Source organism: Bos javanicus, chromosome 1 (genome assembly GCF_032452875.1).
Source record: "Bos javanicus breed banteng chromosome 1, ARS-OSU_banteng_1.0, whole genome shotgun sequence".
NCBI classification, from domain to species: domain Eukaryota; kingdom Metazoa; phylum Chordata; class Mammalia; order Artiodactyla; family Bovidae; genus Bos; species Bos javanicus.
The window spans coordinates 130,897,654-130,919,183 of NC_083868.1; the positions used below are offsets into that span (position 1 = coordinate 130,897,654).

The following is a 21,530-nucleotide window of genomic DNA, read 5'->3' on the forward strand; positions in this document are numbered from 1 at the left end:
CCCAGCTGGCTTCCAAAGTGTGATGCCAGCAGTTGACGGCAGAGGGCACTCCAACTGTGGACTGTTGTATCCATTAGACAATAATTTCCATTCCTTCCTTCCCCTAGCCCTGGCAATCACCATACTACTTGCTGTTTCTATGAATTTGACTATTCTAGGTACATTATATAAATGGAATCATATCATCTATGTCCTTTTGTGCCTGACATTTCATGTAGCATAATGTTTTCATGATTCACTCGTGTTAGCATGTATCAGAATTTCATTCCTTTTTAAGGACTTATATATATGTGTGTGTGTGCATATATGAATGTATATATAACATTTTGTTTTCTGTTCGTTAATGGACACTCTGGTTATTTCCACCTTTTAGCTATTGTGAATAATGTTTTTATGAACATGGGCGTACAAATATCTTTTTGAGTCTCTGCTTTTAATTCTTTAGTGTATATACACATAAGTATAATTGCTGAATCGTATGGTAACTCCGTGTTTAATTTTTTGAGAAGTCATCATTTTCTTTTCCACAATGGCTATGCCACTTTACACTTTCACAGCAGTGTACAGGGGTTCTAATTTCTCCACATTATTGCCAATACTTTTCCCCATGCAGTTTTGTTTTGAATATCCCCTCATACAGCTTAGTAGCTGGGGTGGGAAGAAGGCTTAAAGGGGGGGAAAAAAAAACAAACCCAGAAATCCGAGTCTCAGTAAAACAACAAATGGCTATAGGAAGGTGTCAAAGACCGTTACCCAAAAAGAGCTTTTTATGGTCCTGGATTTCCCAACTGGATTCCCGGGGCTGACCAGATGGTTGGGGGTTGCGGGGAAAGTGGTGGCCATCTGAACAGACCTGGGATTTACTCAAAGGACTAGCATGGGTTCGGATCAGAAACCAAGTGGCTGCGTGCGTGCTAAGTCGCTTCAGTCGTGTCCGACTCTTTGCGACCCCATGGACTGCAGCCCCCTTCCCAGGCTCCTCTGTCCATGGGATTCTCCAGCCAAGAATACTGGAGTGGATTGCCATTTCCTTCTCCATCAGAAAACAAGAAGGTCCCTTTACTTTGGTACTGGTGGACCCCAGCATTCAGCAGGTCAGGCGACTGTACCGGGTGGGGTGTAGGGGGCTGTGTGTGTGTGTGTGTGTGTGTGTGTATGTGTGTGTGTGTGTAGACGGGAGAGAGTCCCTGCTTCTCAGCAAGGCCTGGGAGCCACTCACTAGGATCCTGGATTTTCCTGAAGGATTAAACGTGGCATTCCCTCCTTCCCGCTTCCGTAACGGACCTAAAAATAGCTTGTCCCAGAGGGACTGGGGAGAGGCTCCGCCCCTCCTTGGGGTCGGGTGGGGTGGCTCTCGCGGGAGCAGGAGGCAGCGGAGACCCCAGCCTCCAGCTGCGAGCGCCCAGAGGTTTTTCTGTGCCCCCGGTCCCACAGGTTGGCAGCAGGTGGCCGGGCGGCTCTGCCCCGTGCCGTTCAGAGCCCGAGCTGCCGCGCGGGGTGGGGGTTGGGGGGCCGGGGAGCGGAGGAAGCATCCCAGGCCGGCGCGGCGGCGAGGATTCCGGGAACAGCCTCCGTCCAGGGCGGTGGAGAGAGTCGGGAGGCGGGGCCGGGGCGGAGGGGCGGAGCCGCTCTTTCGCGACCTCTGCCCACTGCCTGGGTTCCCGGGACCCCCAGGTGAGCCGGGCCGCGTGGGAAAACTATGCCAGGAATTTGGCCCGAGCGGGAGCGGCGTGCAGTCCAAGACGCTAGCCTCGGTCGCAGTAGGCTCAACAGCAGCGCCTCCGACGCCCAGCGGGGTCCGGCGGGGAGCTCTGCCTCGGGACGCACCGCCTCTTGCGCCCGGCGGCTTCCCCATCCCCGGTGCCTGGCCCACTCCGGACCGAGGTACTCGAGGGCGGGGTAGAAGGAATGACTGAACCCGCAGGACTGGGCTTCCCTGGGAGGACGGCCTCGGATTTTCACTTTTGGGAAAAAGTAAAATGATTGGCGTGGGGGTGGGGTTGCTGCTTTGCGTTCTGTAGGTAAAGGGGGATCTTCTAGTAATGAGGTGATGTAAAAACAGACGGATTAGCATCTCTGGTTCCTCCGCCTTGCTTCCCGAGGCTGGAGTGTAGGAGGAGGCAGCAACCATGTTTTTCGTTTGGGGTGGCTGCAGATAAAAGCTCAGGGGAACTCGCTTAGTACCTGACAAGTGTCCAGGAGGCCCGTCAGAGGAGGGGTCTGGGACCTGGGAAGGAGTTATCCAGGTCTGTTCCTTAAGGCCCTGCCCCTGCAGGGTCTCTTGTAACGTTTCTAACCAGACTTTGAAGAGAGGCCTGATGAGTGGGCGGTGCTCTGACCGGCCTACCACAGAGGCAGACTGGGTGGGTGGTCTTTCTTTCCTTTGCCTCAGTTTCTCACACCTCCTCCTGGGGCTGAGAACTGGCCTGTGAGGACAACCCCACCTAGAGAAGGCCGGTTCTGCAGTCAAGTGACTGATAAGAGGTATTCCGTCGTCTCTGTCAGCACCAATGCTCTGGAGACGTTTCCCTCACGTGGAAATCTTTTTGGATACCATCCAACTTGATAAGAAGGTCACATGAAGCTATTTGCTTTAGGTGGAAACAGAAACCTGAATTCACTTGTGCAGCATAACTGGGTTCTGCCAGGGAACTGAAGTTTGGTCCAACTTCTTGGTTGCTCAGCTGAAACTGACAGAAAGAGGGAAGGAAGTAATTTGATGGGCCCTCCTTGTGGGCCCCTTGCAGGGAGGGCCAGTCCTGATCAGCAGGCTAACCGCTTGCATGCCATCTGCCACTGGACCTCCTACCTCTAGGGAGGATTTGAAGGGGATCTGGTGTCCCAGGATCTGAAGTTGGAAAAACTCTACTGAGAAGCAATGGCTTCTCCATGGAGAAGAAAAACACCAATATGTTCTAGGAAAGAAGGAAAAGGTTGCTCAGTCATGTCCGACTCTTTTCGACCGCATGGACTGTAGCCCGCCAGGTTCCTCTGTTCATGGAATTCTCCAGGCAAGAATACTGGAATGGATTGCCACGCGCCTCTCCAGAGGATCTTCCTGACTGAGGGATCGAACCTGGGTCTCCTACATTGCAGGCAGATTCTTTACCATCTGAGCCGCCAGGGAAGCCCAGTATGTTCTAAACTGTTGTTCTTTTAGATGTGAAAAGTTGTGTTGGTTTTTGACGGTTTTGCACCTGGAAAGATAGATCTTATCAGTATGTAGTCATGTCTAAAATACTTCGAAGAGATGTCAATCAAATCCTTATCTCCCATTTTTATTTTATATTTTACTTTATTTATTTATTTCTATTTTTTGACAGAGCTGCGCAGCATGCGGGCTCTTAGTTCCCTGACGAGGGATCGAACACATGTTTACTGCAGTGGAAGTGCAGTCTCTTAACCACTGGATCTCCATGGAAGTCCCATCCCATTTTTATTTTAAAGACAATTCTTTTGTGGCAAACTTAAAATAAGCTTTAACCAAAACAAGGAATCGTCTCTTAAAAATTGGAGATGTTATATAAAGGGAGAGCTGTGTGCCTGGTGGAGTGGATCTCTCTCTTGCTACATAATGGGCAAGAAAGACTGAAAAGGGGAGGGAAGTCTCCTTGTTTTAGAAAAAAGCAGAAACAAAGAGCAAGGCAGAACAAGGTCTGTAATGGTAGTGCTCCAAAAGTGCTCCTGGGTCACTCCTGTCTCCATTGGGGTCTCTAGTGCTCCCTTGCCTACCATGTGTGCACAGCCTGTTTGCAAACTCTGCCAGGGTTTCCTTGGCAGCCAGAACAATTAGTGCTAATGACACACCTGAGTTCCCCGGGGCCTGCACTGCCAAGTTAGCTGGTAGTCAGGGCAGGCTTGTAAATGATTGCCTGGCAGTTGCCTTGGAAGCTTGGCTCCTCCAAATGCTCCTCTTGGCTTGACAGCATTCTTTAAAAAAAAAAAAAAATTGTCGAGAGGTTGTTTCTTATTTATTTTTATTTTTGTCTGCACTGGGTCTACATTGCTGCTCGCAGCCTTTTTCTAGTTGCAGAGCCCCGGCTCTAGGGCACATTGCGGTGTGTGGGCTTAGTTGCCGTGAGGCAACTAAGTTGCTGGTCCAGGGATCAAACCCAAGTCTTCTGCGTTGGCAGGTAGATTCTTAATCACTGGACTTCCCTGGTAGCTCAGCTGGTAAAGAATCTGCCTACAATGCAGGAGACCCTGGTTTGATTCCTGGGTCGGGAAGATCCCCTGGAGAAGGAATAGGCTACCCACTCCAGTTTTCTTGGGCTTCCCTGGTGGCTCAGACAGTAAAGAATCCACCTGCAATGCCGGAGATCTGGGTAAGATCCCTGGGTTGGGAAGATCCGCTGCAGAAGGCTACCCACTCCAGTATTCCTGCTTGGAGAATTTCATGGACAGAGGAGCCTGTAGGGCCACAGTCCATGGGGTCACAGAGTCGGACATGACTGAGTGACTTTCACTTTCGCCTCTTAATCACTGGACCACCAGGGAAGTGCTGGCAGCATCCTTGAAGAAGCAGAACAGACAGCAAGGTTGCAGTGGTGGTGGTGTACACTAGTTGTTAATTTATGTTAAAAAAAAAAATCAGAATTTTATTTTGAAAAAATAAACTGGTCGTTTTTGTGGAAACCATCTTTGACAGTTGATAGGCGGCAGGTTTCAGAAGAATTTTAAAGTTTCCAGGAGTTGTTTCACTGAGAGGTGGCTCCCTTTTGAGGTAGTGAGCATCCCATCATTGGGAGTGTGCAAAGATAGGTGGTAGATGGCTTGCTGTTTCAGCTGTGAGGTTACTCCAGGTAGAAACTGTCTCTTCAATGATGAATGATTTGGAATGCTAGCACAAATATCATTCTTTTGGATCCCACTAGTTAATGATAGTGGTCTAGTATTGGGAAGTTCCTGGGACCCCATTGAAACATCTAGAGATGGTTAATAGTTCCTGATTTCCTAATGATGGGGAGTCATTTTTGCTTTGCATTTCTGTTCCCAGGTGTGGGAAAGCAGTCTGCTGATAATTTAGTTTGAAGAAAACACAGCGTTCCTGCCTCTGGGGCGCGTGGTCTCTAGGTAACCAGAAGCACTCTCACTTGGCTTTGTCTTCCGCCCATCTGCACCAGGATGCAAGCTGAGGAGCTGAGTTGTGTTTGGCTAAATTCTACAAGAAGACAGGGAAACGTTAGGGTCTCCAGCACTGATCTGTTATGATGTACTGTAAACTCTTTCAGTCCTTGCAGTTTGATCAAGAAATCTCAGGTATTATAATTTACAAAATGGGAAAGGATTTTTTGTATTATCATCATCACCAATGGGAGGTAGTTTGGCAAAATTCAGAAGCTTTGGACTCAGAACTTGATTTCGATCTTGGTTTCCTAACTTGGTAACTGAAGGACTGGGGGCAGATCCCTTAGTCTCTCTGAGCCTCAGTTTCTACATCTATCAGATGAGGCAAATCATAGCCACATACAAGGCTGTATGATGGTTAGAAATAGAACTATAAAATGCTGGCACAGTGCCTGGCACATGGGTAGTTAATAAGTAATAGCTGCTGTCATCTTAATCAGCTTCAGATTTCCACAGTTCTGCTCACCTTTTAAAATACATAAATAAATTTTTCTGTGCTAGGTCTTCATTGCTGTGCGTGGGCTCTCTCTAGTTGCAGCAAGCAGGGGGTCTCCTTTAGTGCGGCACTCGGGCTTCTCATTGTGGTGGCTTCTCTTGTTGCGGAGAGTACATGGCCTTCAGTAGTTGCACCTCTTGAGGTCTAGAGCTCCGGCTCAGTAGATGTGGCTCATGGGCTTAGTTGCCCTGTGGCATGGGGAATCTTCCTGGACCAGGCATCAAACCCGTGTCCCCTGCATTGGCAGGCAGATTCTTAACCACTTGACCACCAGGGAATTCTGCTCATATTTTTATGTCAGAGCCCTGGGACTTCTGAGAATTGGACTCTTAGGGTTTCAGTGACAAACAAGGATGATACTTTTGTGGTTCAGTAAAAACTCACGAGGGGTTTCCTAGGTGGTGCAGTGGTAAAGAATCCGTCTGCCAATGCAGGATAGGTGGGTTCAATCCCTGGGTTGGGAAGATCCCTTGGAGTAAGAAACGGCAACCCATTCCAGTATTCTTGCCTGGAAAATTCCATGGACATGCTGGACTATAGTCCATGTGGTTGCCAAGAGTCGGATATGACTGAGCATGCCACACAATGCAAAAACTCATGAACACAGACCCCCTAATTCAGTATTTTCTATAACTGAGATTGGGGCTGCCACCTTGGGTATTTACAGAGTGTGCTCAGAGTGTAAACATGAGGGTTTAAGGGCTGCTTAGGAGGCCAACTAGAACACAGCTGTTACCTCTTGACAGTCAATGTGTACCCTGGGGCATCTCCCTGATGAGCCTGCACCCACCCATAAGGGTTCCTGCATGCTAAGCTTTCATTAGCAGCCTGGGGGATTAAGCTGAGGACACAGATGGTCAACAAATCGAGCATTTTACTGTCCAAATGGCATTTCTCTCCAAGGAGTCCAAATTAACTCACCCTAACTCAATTCTTGGGCTTCCCTGGTGGCTCAGTCAGTAAAGATTCCGTTTGCAATGCTGGAGACCTGGGTTCAATCCCTGGATTGGGAAAATCCCCTGGAGGAGGGCATGGCAATCCACTCCAGTATTCTTGCCTGGAGAAAACCCACGGACAGAAGAGCTTGGTGGGCTACAGTGCATGTGGTTGCAAAGAGCAACTAAGTACAATTCCATTCTTACTCTTTGTCCTAATTCTTTTTTTCTTTTTTTGATAGGAAAGTAGGATTTATTGATGGGCATGAGTAAGGAGGGGACAGTGCCAAGGCTCTCATGAGTGTGGGGTCTGTTGTTTGTCCAGAGGGTTATGATTAGGGATATATTTGACCTCTGGGATGAGCCATGTTTTCATATTCATCTGCATCAAACTTGAACTCAGCCTTGCAGGGGGCCTCAAGGCTCCTCATTCATGCACTCCTTGTTCAATCACATATATATATATATATACACAAAAGTTTTTCTACTACACTTGATAAAGGCTTGAGAAAGAACATCAGAAAAAAAAAGAAGAGATGGAGAAATTGGAGAGCATAAACTTAATGAAATTGGCACAGTGAATATGAAATAGAAAAAGTGAAATAAACTAGATAAAAGTAAAAGATCATCATATAGTACAGTTGTTTTTAAACATGATTGCTCATTAGAAACATATCTGGAACTCTGGAGAAAATAAGCAATACCTGAGCATTAGCATTTTTCAAAAAATTTCAAGATATTTTTGATATGCATCTGGATTTTAATAAATGATTACAAGCTTTTCTATTAGATCCTAGTTTTGGTGAGATAGAGTTCTATAATTTTTCTGTTGATCAATAATGATACAATGGTATTGCTGCTGCTGCTGCTGCTAAGTCGCTTCAGTTGTGTCCGACTCTGTGCGACCCCATAGACGGCAGCCCACCAGGCTTCCCGTCCCTGGGGTTCTCCAGGCAAGAACACTGGAGTGGGTTGCCATTTCCTTCTCCAATGCATGAAAGTGAAAAGTGAAAGGGAAGTTGCTCAGTTGTGTCCGACTCTAGAGACCCCATGGACTGCAGCCTACCAGGCTCCTCCGTCCATGGGATTTTCTAGGCAAAAGTACTGGAGTGGGGACAATGGTATTTAGTGAGTAATAATTACATAATTACAAGCATAAGAGATGTTTGTCAGTTTTCACAATCAATAGCCAGACAAAAATTAAAAGACAATTATAATTGCAAGCCATAATGGGAACATGATTAACTTAACACTATAAAATAATTACATACAGTTATTTGCGGGGGTGGGGGGTGGGGGGGGTCAAGCAGAGTGATGTGGTAATTGGAAGTGCATACTTGCACATGTTTTTATCTACCTGGTAATTCTGTGTCTTTTGGCTGGTGCATTTAATCCATTTACATTTTGTGTGTGTGTGTGTAGCAGAGTTTTATTAAAGTAAGAAAAGGGACAGAGAGAGTTTCTGACATAGACATCAGAAAGGGATCGGAGAATGCCCCCTCACTAGTGTTAGCAAGAGAGTTATATACTTTTTAATTAATTATTACAATAAATCAAAAGAATGTCTCAAGGTTGTAAAGATCTTACTAGACCCACTCCCGTAGTTTACATTTTAAGATAACAGGATTAGCCGGAAGGTTTTCAGGAAGGAGAAACTGTCCTCAAGCAGGATACATTGTTGTTATATAATCCTTGCTGCTAAGTCGCTTCAGTTGGACTCTGCCTATCTGCCATCTGCTGATGGGTGGGATTGTTTCCCTTCTTGGTAGTTGTTTGGCCTGAGATGACCCAGCCCTAGGGTCTAAGGGCTCTATGGTAAGGTTAATGGTGACCTCCAAGAGGAAATTAGGGAAAACCACTAGACCATTCAAGTATGATCTAAATTGAATCCCTTATGATTATACAGTGGAAGTGGCAAATAGATTTAAGGGATTAGATCTGATAGAGTGCTTGAAGAACTATGGACAGAGGTTTGTGACATTGTACAGGAGGCAGTGATCAAGGCCATCCCCAAGAAAAAGAAATACACAAAGGCAAAATGGTTGTCCGAGGAGGCCTTACAGATAGCTGGAGAAAAAAAGAGAAATGAAAAATAAAGGAGAAAAGGAAAGATAAACCCATTTGAATGCAGAGTTCCAAAGAACAGCAGGAGAGATAAGAAAGCCTTCCTCAGTGATGAATGCAAAGAAATAAAGGAAAACAGTAGAATGGGAAAGATTAGAGATCTCTTCAAGAAATTGGAGCAACCCCACGCCCAGGCCAGGGGCGGTGGCTGCACAGGCGCAGGAGGTCCTAGAGGAACTATTCCATGTTGAAGATCAGGAAGGGCGGCGTTGAGGAGATACCCCTCATCCAAGGTAAGGAGCAGCGGCTGCGCTTTGCTGGAGCAGCCGTGAAGAGATACCCCACGCCCAAGGTAAGAGAAACCCAAGTAAGATGGTAGGTGTCGCAGGAGGGCATCAGAGGGCAGAGGCACTGAAACCATACTCACAGAAAACTAGTCAATCTAATCACACCAGGACCACAGCCTTGTCTAACTCAATGAAACTAAGCCATGCCGTGTGGGGCCACCCAAGACAGGAGGGTCTTGGTGGAGAGGTCTGACAGAATGCGGTCCACTGGAGAAGGGAATGGCAAACCACTCCAGTATTCTTACCTTGAGAACCCCATGAATAATATGAAAAGGCAAAATGATAGGATACTGAAAGAGGAACTCCCCAGGTCAGTAGGTGCCCAATATGCTACTGGAGATCAGTGGAGAAATAACTCCAGAAAGAATGAAGGGATGGAGCCAAAGCAAAAAGAATACCCAGCTGTGGATGTGACTGGTGATAGAAGCAAGGTTCGATGCTGTAAAGAGCAATATTGCATAGGAACCTGGAATGTCAGGCCCATGAATTAAGGCAAATTGGAAGAGGTCAAACAAGAGATGGCAAGAGTGAATGTCAACATTCTAGGAATCAGCGAACTAAAATGGACTGGAACGGGTGAATTTAACTCAGATGACCATTATATCTACTACTGCGGGCAGGAATCCCTCAGAAGAAATGGAGTAGCCATCATGGTCAACAAAAGAGTCCGAAATGCAGTACTTGGAGGCAATCTCAAAAACGACAGAATGATCACTGTTTGTTTCCAAGGCAAACCATTCAATATCACAATCATCCAAGTCTATGCCCCAACCAGTAATGCTGAAGAAGCTGAAGTTGAACGGTTCTATGAAGACCTACAAGACCTTTAAGAACTAACACCCAAAAAAGATGTCCTTTTCATTATAGGGGACTGGAATGCAAAAATAGGAAGTCAAGAAACACCTGGAGTAACAGGCAAATTTGGCCTTGGAATACGGAATGAAGCAGGGCAAAGACTAACAGAGTTTTGCCAAGAAAATGCACTGGTTATAGCAAACACCTTGTTCCAACAACACAAGAGAAGACTCTACACATGGACATCACCAGATGGTCAACACCGAAATCAGATTGATTATATTCTTTGCAGCCAAAGATAGAGAAGCTCTGACATTATTATCAAATTCAGACTCAAATGGAAGAAAGTAGAGAAAACCACTAGACCATTCAGGTATGACCTAAATCAAATCCCTTATGATTATACAGTGGAAGTGAGAAATAGATTTAAGGGCCTAGATCTGATAGATAGAGTGTCTGATGAACTATGGAATGAGGTTCATGACATTGTACAGGAGACAGGGATCAAGACCATCCCCATGGAAAAGAAATGCAAAAGAGCAAAATGGCTATCTGGGGAGGCCTTACAAATAGCTGTGAAAAGAAGAGAAGTGAAAAGCAAAGGAGAAAAGGAAAGATATAAGCATCTAAATGCAGAATTCCAAAGAATAGCAAGAAGAGATAAGAAAGCCTTCCTCAGCGATCAATGCAAAGAAATAGAGGAAAACAGCAGAATGGGAAAGACTAGAGATCTCTTCAAGAAAATGAGAGATACCAAGGGAACATTTCATGCAAAGATGGGCTTGATAAAAGACAGAAATGGTATGGACCTAACAGAAGCAGAAAATATTAAGAAGAGGTGGCAAGAATACACAGAACTATACAAAAAATATCTTCACGACCTAGATAATCACGATAGTGTGATCACTGACCTAGAGCCAGACATCCTGGAATGTGAAGTCAAGTGGGCCTTAGAAAACATCACTATGAACAAAGCTAGTGGAGGTGATGGAATTCCAGTTGAGCTATTTCAAATCTTGAAAGATGATGCTGTCAAAGTGCTGCACTCAATATGCCAGCAAATTTGGAAAACTCAGCAGTGGCCACAGGACTGGGAAAGGTCAGTTTTCATTCCAACCCCAAAGAAAGGCAATGCCAAAGAATGCTCAAACTCCTGCACAGTTGCACTCATCTCACATGCTAGTAAAGTAATGCTCAAAATTCTCCAAGCCAGGCTTCAGCAATACATGAACTGTGAACTTCCAGATGTTCAAGATGGTTTTAGAAAAGACAGAGGAACCAAAGATCAAGCTGCCAACCTCTGCTGGATCATGGAAAAAGTAAGAGAGTTCCAGAAAAACATCTATTTCTGCTTGATTGACTATGCCAAAGCCTTTGACTGTGTGGATCACAATAAACTGTGGGAAATTCTGAAAGAGATGGGAATACCAGACCACCTGACCTGCTTCTTGAGAAATCTGTATGCAGGTCAGGAAGCAACAGTTAGAACTGGACATGGAACAACAGACTGTTTCCAAATAGGAAAAGAAATACGTCAAGGCTGTATATTGTCACCCTGCTTATTTAACTTCTATGCAGAGTACATCATGAGAAACGCTGGACTGGAAGAAACACAAGTTGGAATCAAGATTGCCGGGAGAAATATCAATAACCTCAGATATGCAGATGACACCACCCTTATGGCAGAAAGTGAAGAGGAACTAAAAAGCCTCTTGATGAAAGTGAAAGAGGAGAGTGAAAAAGTTGGCTTAAAGCTCAACATTCAGAAAACGAAGATCATGGCATCTGGTCCCATCACTTCATGGGAAATAGATGGGGAAACAGTGTAAACAGTGTCAGACTTTATTTTTGGGGGCTCCAAAATCACTGCAGATGGTGACTGCAGCCATGAAATTAAAAGACGCTTACTCCTTGGAAGGAAAGTTATGACCAACCTAGATAGCATATTCAAAAGCAGAGACATTACTCTGCCAACAAAGGTCCGTCTAGTCAAGCCTATGGTTTTTCCTGTGGTCATGTATGGATGTGAGAGTTGGACTGTGAAGAAGGCTGAGGGCCGAAGAATTGATGCTTTTGAATTGTGGTGTTGGAGAAGACTCTTGAGAGTCCCTTGGACTGCAAGGAGATCCAACCAGTCCATTCTGAAGGAGATCAGCCCTGGGATTTCTTTGGAAGGACTGATGCTGAAGCTGAAACTCCAGTACTTTGGCCACCTCATGCGAAGAGTCAACTCATTGGAAAAGACTCTGATGCTGGGAGGGATTGGGGGCAGAAGGTGAAGGGGACGACAGAGGATGAGATGGCTGGATGGCATCACTGACTCGATGGACATGAGTCTGAGTGAACTCCGGGAGTTGGTGATGGACAGGGAGGCCTGGCATGCTGCAATTCATGGGGTCGCAAAGAGTCAGACATGACTGAGCAACTGAACTGAACTGAAGGGAATATTTCATGCAACGATGGGCACAATAAAGGACAGAAATGGTATGGACCTAACAGAAGCAGAAGATATTAAGAAGATGTGGCAAGAATACACTGTGGCAAGAAGAACTATACAAAAAGATCTTCATGACTCAGATAACCACAATGGTGTGATCACTTACCTTGAGCCAGACATCCTGGAATGCAAAGTCAGGTGGGCCTTAGGAGGCATCACTAGTGGAGGTGATGGAATTCCAGTTGAGCTATTTCAAATCCTAAAAGATGATGCTGTGAAAGTGCTGCACTCAATATGCCAGCAAATTTGGAAAACTCAGCAGTGGCCACAGGACTGGAAAAGGTCAATTTTCATTTCAATCACAAAGAAAGACAATGCCAAAGAATGTTCAGACTACCACACAATCGCACTCATCTCACAAGGTAGCAAAGTAATGCTCAAAATTCTTCAACAGTACATGAACCGTAAACTTCCTGGAGTTCAAGCTGGATTTAGAAAAGGCAGAGGAACCAGAGATCAAATTGCCAACATCCATTGGATCATTGAAAAAGCAATAGAGTTCCAGAAAAACATCTGCTTTTTTATTGACTATGCCAAAGCCTTTGACTGTCTGGATAACAACAAAGTGTGGAAAATTCTTAGAGAGATGGGAATACTAGACCACCTGATGTGCCTCCTGAGAATTCTGTATTCAGGGCGAGAAGCAGCAGTAGAACTGAACATAAAACACTGGTTCCAAATAGGGAAAGGAGTACGTCAAGGCTGTATATTGTTACCCTGCTTATTTAACTTATATGCAGAGTACATCATGCAAAATGGTGGGCTGGGTGTAGCACAAGCTGGAATCAAGAATGTTTGGAGAAATATCAATAACCTCAGATATGCAGATGACACCACTCTTATGGCAGAAAGTGAAGAAGAACTAAAGAACCTCTTGATGAAAGTGAAAGAGGAGGGTGAAAAAGCTGGCTTAAAACTCAACATTCAGAAAACTAAGATCATGGCATCTGGTCCCATCACTTCATGGCAAATAGATGGGGAAACAATGGAAACAGTTTGAGAGACTTTATTTTTGAGGGCTCCAAAATCGCTGCAGATGGTAACTGCGGCCATGAAATTAAAAGACACTTGCTCCTTGGAAGAAAAGCTATGACCAACCTCGACAGCATATTAAAAAACAGAGACATTACTTTGCCAACAAAGGTCTGTCTAGTCAAAGCTATGGTTTTTCCAGTAGTCATATATGGATGTGAGAGTTGCACTATAAAGAAAGCTGAACGCTGAAGAATTGATGCTTTTGAACTGTGGTGTTAGACTCCCAGGAGATCCAACCAGTCAATTGTAAAGGAAATGAGTCCTGAATATTCACTGGAAGGACTGATGCTGAAGCTGAAACTCCAATACTTTGGCCACCTGATGCAAAGAACTGACTCATTTGAAAAGACCCTGATGGTGGGAAAGATTGAAGGTGGGAAGAAAAGGGGACAACAGAGGATGAGATGGTTGCATGGCATCACCGTCTTGATGGACATGAGTTTGAGTAAGCTCCAGGAGCTGGTGATGGACAGGGAAGCCTGGTGAGATCACAGAGTCGGACATGACTGAGTGAGTGACCAAGAGGACTTAGGCCAAGGGGGACCTTCCAGTGCCCCATCCCTGTGGTGAGCCCCTGCCGACTCATGCCTGCAGGAGGCCCTCCAATACTAGCAGGTAGTTTTGGTTCCGTCTCCTGTGGGATCACTGCTCCTCTCCTCTGGGTTTTGGTGCATGCAAAATTTTGTTTATGCCTTCCAAGACTAGAGTCTCTGTTTCCCTCAGTCCTCTGGAAGGTCTACAGTCAAATCTCTCTGGCCCTCAAGGCCAGATTCCCTGGGGATTCCCAGTCCTTTGTCAGATCCCTAGGCTGGGAAACCTGATGTGGGGTTCAGAACCTTCACAGTAGTGTGAGAACTTCTTTGGTATCATGGTCCAGGCTGTAGGTCACCCGTCCAGCAGCTGTGAGAGTTGTTGTTATCATGATTGTGTCCCTTCTACCATCTCACTGAATTGGGAATCCGAGCTCTTGTTTGTGGAACATGAACTTCACAAACATGCAAACACAGTAGCAAGTGAATAGGATTTATTAAAGAGAAGGAAAGTACAAAGCTCTCAGCATAGGCACTGAGAGGGGGTAAAGAGTCTCCCAAAGGGTGGATATTACAGCAGTTTTATATCCTTACCAGTATTAATTTGTACATTTTTTGTTGGCTCCTGTCCTTAAAATACATCATTTTTAACCAATCAGTTTAAAGGTCACAATGTTTAATTTAACATCTTTATGACTTTTCTTGATCCTTGGATTAAATCACCATCCTTTTTCATGCCCCCTGGCCATTTTAAAATAGACTAGATGTATTGCCAACATCATCGAAAAGGTAAGAGTTTCAGAAAAACATCTACTTCTGCTTTATTGCCTTTGACTGTGTGGATCACAACAAACTGTGGAAAATTCTTAAAGAGATGGGAATACCAGACTACCTGACCTGCCTTTTGAGAAATCTGTATGCGGGTCAGGAAGTAATAGTTAGAATGGGACATGGAACAACAGACTGGTTCCAAATAGGGAAAGAAGTACGTCAAGGCTGTATATTGTCACCCTGCTTATTTAACTAAATGCAGAGTACATCATGAGAAATGGTGGGCTGAATGAAGCACAAGCTGGAACCCAGATTGCTGGGAGAAATATCAATAACCTCAGATATGCAGATGACACCACTCTTATGGTAGAAAGTGAAGAACTAAAGAGCCTCTTGATGAAAGTGAAAGAGGAGAGTGAAAAACTTGGCTTAAAACTCAGCATTCAAACATGAAGATCATGGCATCTGGTCCCATGACTTCATGGCAAATAGATGGGGAAACAGTGGAAACAATGACAGACTTTGTTTTCTTGGGCTCCAAAATCACTGCAGATGGTGACTGCAGTCATGAGATTAAAAGACTCTTGCTCCTTGGAAGAAAAGTTATCACCAACCTAGACAGCACATTAAAAAGCAGAGACATTACTTTGCCAACAAAGGTCTGTCTAGTCAAGGCTATGGGTTTTTCAGTAGTCTTGTATGGATGTGAGAGTTGGACTAGAAAGAAAGTTGAGTGCTGAAGAATTGATGCTTTTGAAATGTGGTGTTGGAGAAGACTCTTGAGAGTCCCTTGGACTCCAAGGAGATCCAACCAGTCAGTCGTAAAGGAAATGAGTCCTGAATATTCATTGGAAGGACTGATGCTGAAGCTGGAACTCCAGTACTTTGGCTACCTGATGCAAAGAACTGTCTCATTTGAAAAGACCCTGATGGTGGGAAAGATTGAAGGTGGGAGGAGAAGGGGACGATGGAGGATGAGACGGTTGCATGGCATCACCGACTCAATGGATGTGAGTTTGAGTAAACTCTGGGAATTGGTGATGGACAGGCTTCCCTGGCGTGCTGCAGTTCATAGGGTCGCAAAGAGTTGGAAACGACTGAGACCAAACTGATCTGAATGGCCTTAAGATTAATGATCTCGGGTTGTTTTTTTCTCAGGCAAATGGATGGGAAGTTAATTACTGCTCTTCCCTGGATCCCACTGCTGATAGTTTTATCAGACCAAGGACACATTCCAGGAATTTGTGACAACAGGTATAGCTTCAGGCTAATGGAGTGAGATGTTTATTGAAAACAAAACCAAGGTCTCAGAGTCCTTCACTGACTGCCTAGCAATTTCTGTGTCATTCCTGTGGCTTCTTCTTTGTCTTTGGACATGGAGTTTCTTTTTTTGGTGGGTTCCAGTGTCCTTCTGTTACCGAAAGGTGTGCGTTAGGGACCTGGCTGCTTGCCATTCAAAAGTCAGTAAATAGGCCAGGTCGGTGGAAAGGAAAGTTTGGTTTATTTCAGATGCTGGCAACTGGGGTGGGTGGCCCCCTCCCCCAAGCAGAGGGTGAGAGCTTTTATGGACAAAGTGTGTGTCTGGGAAAGATGCAGAACCAGTACAGTCATTTCTAATAGTCATCTTCCAAATGGTCATCAGTTGTCTGACTAGCATCATCTTGATTGTTTTAGGTATAGTTAATCTTCAGTTCCTGGGTGCACTTGTTCCCATTTCTTTGCATCAGTTCCCTGAATTGTGGCAGCTCATGTCCTGGGTAGTCTGTGGTCATCAAGCAGTTAACTTCTCCACCTGGTGTTTTGGTATATCTATAAGACAGCTCACAGGATATGGCTCAGAATATTATCTTTAGCCCTTGAGAAAGAACTAAAGGTCCTTGACTCTGCTTAATGACTACATTATTATTACTTAGTTTCCTTAGATGGTTTTCCTTTGTTTCAGCATTTCTCACTTCTCTGATTAAACTTATTTTTTGACTAAAGTTTTCCGCAGGCAAAAGGCAGGCAGAGGACATGGTGCAGGGTGGGGAAGGACCATATGGTCCTGCTCTGCTCCACTCCTGTGGATAATTGTTCAACAACTAGTTGCAATTTTGGTGCTCTTGGAGGAGGAGAGGAGCACACTTCCTTCTACTCTACCATCTTGAACTGGAAGTCTCGAGTTATTCCTTATAAAGCACTTAAAAACCGTGCCTATTGATAAATAACCCAGAGATATGAAAGTTTGGACAGCAAGTAAATGGTAGGTGGGAAATGCAGTTAGAAAGGTAGTTGGGAAACAGTTTATAGAAGTGTTTGAATATCTAAATTTTTATTGACGTATATTTGACTTACAGTATTATATTGGTTTTAGGGGTACAACATAGTGATTCAATATTTTTATACTTTACTGAATGATTACCACTATAAGTCTAGTTACCATCTGTCACCACACAAAGGTATTATAATTTTATTGACTGTGTTCTCAATGCTCTGCATGACATCTTAGTGCTTATTTATTTTGTAACTGAAAGTTTGTACCTCTTAATCTCCCTCACCTGCTGTACTCATTCCTCCGCCCCGCTCCCCTCTGGCAAGCACCAGTTTTTTCTGTGTGTCCATAAGTCTGTTTCTGTTTTATGTTTGTTCACTTGTTTTGTTTTTTAGATTCCATACTAAGTGAGATCATACGGTATTTGTCTTTCTGTGTCTGACTTATTCACTTAGCATAATACCCTCTATGCCCATCGATATTGTTGTAAATGGCAAGATTTCATTCTTTTTTATGGCTGAGTAATACATACATATATATATATATATATATTTATCTCCTTTATCCATTCATACGTTGATGGACACTTAGGTTGCTTCCATATCTTGACTGCTGTAAATAATGCTCTAGTGCACACAGGAGTGCAGGTATCTTTTTGAATCAGTGCTTTTGTTTTCCTTAGAAAAATACCCAGAAGTGGAATTTCTGGACTGTATGGTAGTTCTATTTTTAATGTTTTGAAGACCCTCCTCCGCTGTTTTCCATAGAGTTGTACTAGTTTACAATCCCACCAGCAGTGCTTGAGGGCTCACTTTTCTCTACTTGTTAACACTTGTTATTTCTTGTCTTCTTGATGATGGCCATTCTGACAGGTGTGAGGTGATATCTCACTGTAGTTTTAGTTTGCATTTCCCTGATGATGAGTGATTCTGAGCATCTTTTCATGTCATGCCACTCCCTTCTGGCCTGAAAAGTTTTATTGAAAAGTCAGCTCATAGTTTTACGTGAGTTCCCTGTACCTAACTAGTTGCTTACCTCTTGCCACTTTCAAGATTCTCTTGTTATCTTGAATGTTTTTCTTTTTTAAGTTTAGTGTGTCTTGGTATGGAACTCTTTGGATTCGTCTTGTTTAGGACTCTTTGTGCTTCCAGGACTTGGATGTCTGCTTTCTTTCACAGGCTAGGGAAGTTTTCAACTTTTATTTCTTCAAATAAATTCTCTTCCCTTTTCTCTCTCTTCTTCTGGGATCTTTATAATGTGAATGTTAGTATATTTGATTTTGTCCCAGAGATCTCTTAAACTTCCCTCACTTAAAAGTTAAAAAAATTTTTATAATGTTTTGGCTGCCCTGGGTCTTTGTTGCTGCATGGCTGTTTCTCTCGTTGCAGTGAGCAGGCACTGCTCTCTGGTTGCGGTGCGTGGGCTTCTCACTGTAGTGGCTTCATTCATTGCTGAGCACTGGCTCTTGGGCGGGCCGACTTCAGTAGTTGTGTTTCCTGGTCTCTAGAGCACAGGCTTGATACTTGTGGCACATGGGCTTAGTTGTTCCTTGGCATGTGGGATCTTCTCAGACCAGGGATTGAACCCACATCTCTTGTACTGGCAGGCAGATTCTTTACCACTGAGCCACCAGGGAAGCCCTGCACTCACTTTAAAAATTCATTCTTCTTTTCACCTTGCGTGATTTCCACTATTCTGTCTTGTAGTTCACGAATCCATTCATCTGTATCATCCAACCTACTGTTGATGCCTTCTAGTGTGGCAGTCCCCAACCTTTACGGCACCAGGAACTGGTTTCATGGAAGACAGTTTTCCTTGACTGGGTCGGGGGAATGGTTCAGGCAGTAATGTGAGTGATGGGGAACAGTAGATGAAGTTGGGTTAGATCACCTGCCACTCACCTCCTGCTGTGCAGTCTGGTTCCTAACGGACTGTGGATCAGTATTGGTCCACAATCTGGGGAGTTGGGGACCCCTGTTCTAGTATATATTTTATTTCAGTTGTTGAATTCTTCAGGTCTGTTTGGTTCTCCTTTATATTTTATAGCTCTTTGTTAAACTTCTCAATGTGTTCATGCATTCTTTTCCTGAGTTTGTGGAGCATCTTTATGATCATGATCTTAAATTCTTCATTGGGTAGATTGCGTATCTCCACTTGATTCTTTTGGGGTTTGATCTTGTTCCTTCATTTGAAACTCATTTCAAATGAGTTTTGAAATGAGTCTTCCTCATTTTGTCTAATTCTCTGTTTATTTCTTGTATTAGGTAGGTCAGGTTTTGTTTCCAGATCTTGGAGAAGTGGCATTACATAGGACATGTCCATGGAGCCTAGCACCGAACTCCCCCTGGTCACCAGAGCTATTTGCTCTAGGGGTGCCAGCTATGTGGGCTGAGTGGGCCTTTCTGTGTGGCTGGGCTAGCTGCTGTGAGTGTGCTGGTAGGCGTGGGTGGCCCTGCCTCCCATGGTGGCTGCCAGCCCCCTGGTGAGCAGGGGTGAATCCTGGAACAGCTGGCTGTGGGGCTCAGGGCTAGTGGCAGCGCTCCCATATGCAAGCATGCAAGCCCTGCTGGCCTTCAGAGTCAGATGTTCTGGGAACTCATCTTCATGGTGCATGACCCCTGGGCTGGGAGCCATGAGGTGGGGCTCAGACCCCTTCTTCCTTGGGGAGAACCTCCGCAATTGTCCTTATCCTCTTGTTTGTGGTTCACTCACCCACTCCCCCCAATCCCTTTACCTAGCTTATGGTTTCTTCTTTATATCTTTAGTTGTGGAAAATCTTTTCTGCTAGTGTTCAGGTCATTCCTGTAAATAATTATTCCTGTAAATAGTTGTAATTTTGGTGTGTCTGTGGGAGGAGGTGAGCTGGGGTCTTCCTACTTCACCGTATTGCCCATACCTACTTGAATATCTTCTTAATGAATTTGGAATTAGCCCACAAGGAACACAGAACATCCCTTCCCGTATGGCTGAAGCTCAGTGGTGGCTGCCCCTTGTAAACAGGGCATGCACTCCCTATTTTGCCAGTCCCTGACGCTGCCTATGCCAACACTCCCTGCAGTGGTTCTCAGTCAGTTAGTCTGAAGATCTGCATTTCTAATGAGTTTCCGGTTGATGCTGATGCTGCCGGCCAGCAACCACACTTGAGAACCACAGCCCAGTTGTATCTTTTAAAATATTTATTTGGCTACACCTAGTTTTAGTGGTAGCACATAGGATCTTCAATCTTTGTTGCGGCGTGTGGAATCTACTTCCCTGGCCAGGGTTCGAACCTGGGCCCCCTGCATTGGGAGCATGGAGTCTTAGCCCCTGGACTACCAGGGAAGTCCCTGCCCAGTTACATCTTGGACACTAAGTTAGGGAATTAGTTGCCACTTATCATCAAACTTATGGTTTTTCTTATGCCTGGCATGTTTCCTACGTTTAACTAACATTACCTTCCTGGTCCTGATGGAATTTAGATTTTCTATTTCTGCTGCTGCTACTGCTGCTGCTAAGTCACTTCAGTCATGTCCGACTCTGTGCAACCCCATAGACGGGAGCCCACCAGGCTCCCCCATCCCTGGGATTCTCCAGGCAAGAACACTGGAGTGGGTTGCCATTTCCTTCTCCAATGCATGAAAGTGAAAAGTGAAAGTGAAGACACTCAGTCGTGTCCAACTTAGTGACTCCATGGACCGCAGCCTACCAGGCTCCTCCATCCATGGGATTTTCCAGGCAGGGGTACTGGAGTGGGTTGCCATTGGCCTTCTCCGTTGCTATTTCAGTATAATCAATTTTTTTTTAAATCACACATTTGTGTCCAGCTCTCTGCAACCCCATGGACTTTAAAGTCCATGGAATTCTCCAGGCCAGAATACTGGAGTGGGTAGCCTTTCCCTTCTCCAGGGATCTTCCCAACCCAGAGATTGAACCCAGGTCTCCCACATTGCAGGCGGATTCTTTACCAGCTGAGCCACAAGGGAAGCCCAAGAATACTAGAGTGGGTAGCCTATCCCTTCTCCAGCAGATCTTCCCAACCCAGGAATCGAACCGGGGTCTCCTGCATTGCAGGCGGATTCTTTACCAACTGAGCTATTAGGGAAGCCAGAATAATCAATATTGGAAGGTCAATCTAAAGATATCAAGAGATAGGCCTGTGAAAAACAGATTTGGGAGTGGCTGAAGCTTATGGTAGCTGAAGCTAAGGGTATGTGTGAGCTCATCCCCAGGGAGCATGTGCTGGGAGTGACAGGTGGGGGGTGAACAGCAGACTGTCACGGGGGCACGGCATACTCTGCCTTAAAGGAAGGGCAAAAAGATAGTAACTATTCAAGGGAGAGGCATTCAAAGAGGTGGGAGGCAAGCCGAGAGAGTGGCTGACGGAACTTCCTTGGCCTTATTATTAGAGAGGGGCTGTGGGCAGACATCTGAGGCCAAAGCTTAAATAGTTAAACAGCAAGTTCTCAGGTGAGCTCCTGGTCTGTGGGAGGACAGGAAGCAGGAGTCCTGTTACCCTCGCCCACAGCACGCCTGGTAACCTCTGTTGCTCCAAGGTACAGCTTGTTGTGGCAATTGTCTCTGAGGCTCTGGTGACAAGGTTGCAGCCAGCAGCTGAGCATGGTGAGTGTCATGTCACCTGCCTTCTTTTTTAAAAAAAATAATGTACCTTATTAAGAGAAACGTGCTAGTCTCCTCATGGCCGT

The 21,530-nt window shown here is 45.0% G+C and overlaps 1 protein-coding gene and 1 non-coding gene across 6 annotated transcripts in view; one reads left to right on the forward strand and one right to left on the reverse strand.

The window, feature by feature from the left end:
- The first annotated feature begins 1,796 nt into the window (after window positions 1-1,796).
- The window catches only part of DZIP1L (DAZ interacting zinc finger protein 1 like), a 54,809-nt gene continuing 35,075 nt past the window's right edge, over window positions 1,797-21,530 (forward strand). For 3 of the 5 annotated variants that reach the window (XM_061420812.1, XM_061420834.1, XM_061420841.1), the window contains exon 1: window positions 21,377-21,447. In XM_061420812.1, coding sequence (XP_061276796.1) covers window positions 21,445-21,447 — 3 coding nt within the window. In that variant the 5' untranslated portion in view covers window positions 21,377-21,444. Of the gene's footprint in view, window positions 1,885-2,484; window positions 4,326-4,996; window positions 5,074-21,376; window positions 21,448-21,530 lie in introns of those variants that run through there. The other 2 variants (XM_061420821.1, XM_061420828.1) reach the window with 2 other exon arrangements.
- On the reverse strand, window positions 20,097-20,169 carry TRNAW-CCA (transfer RNA tryptophan (anticodon CCA)). Its single transcript has one exon. It is a non-coding gene; the product is annotated as a tRNA-Trp (tRNA).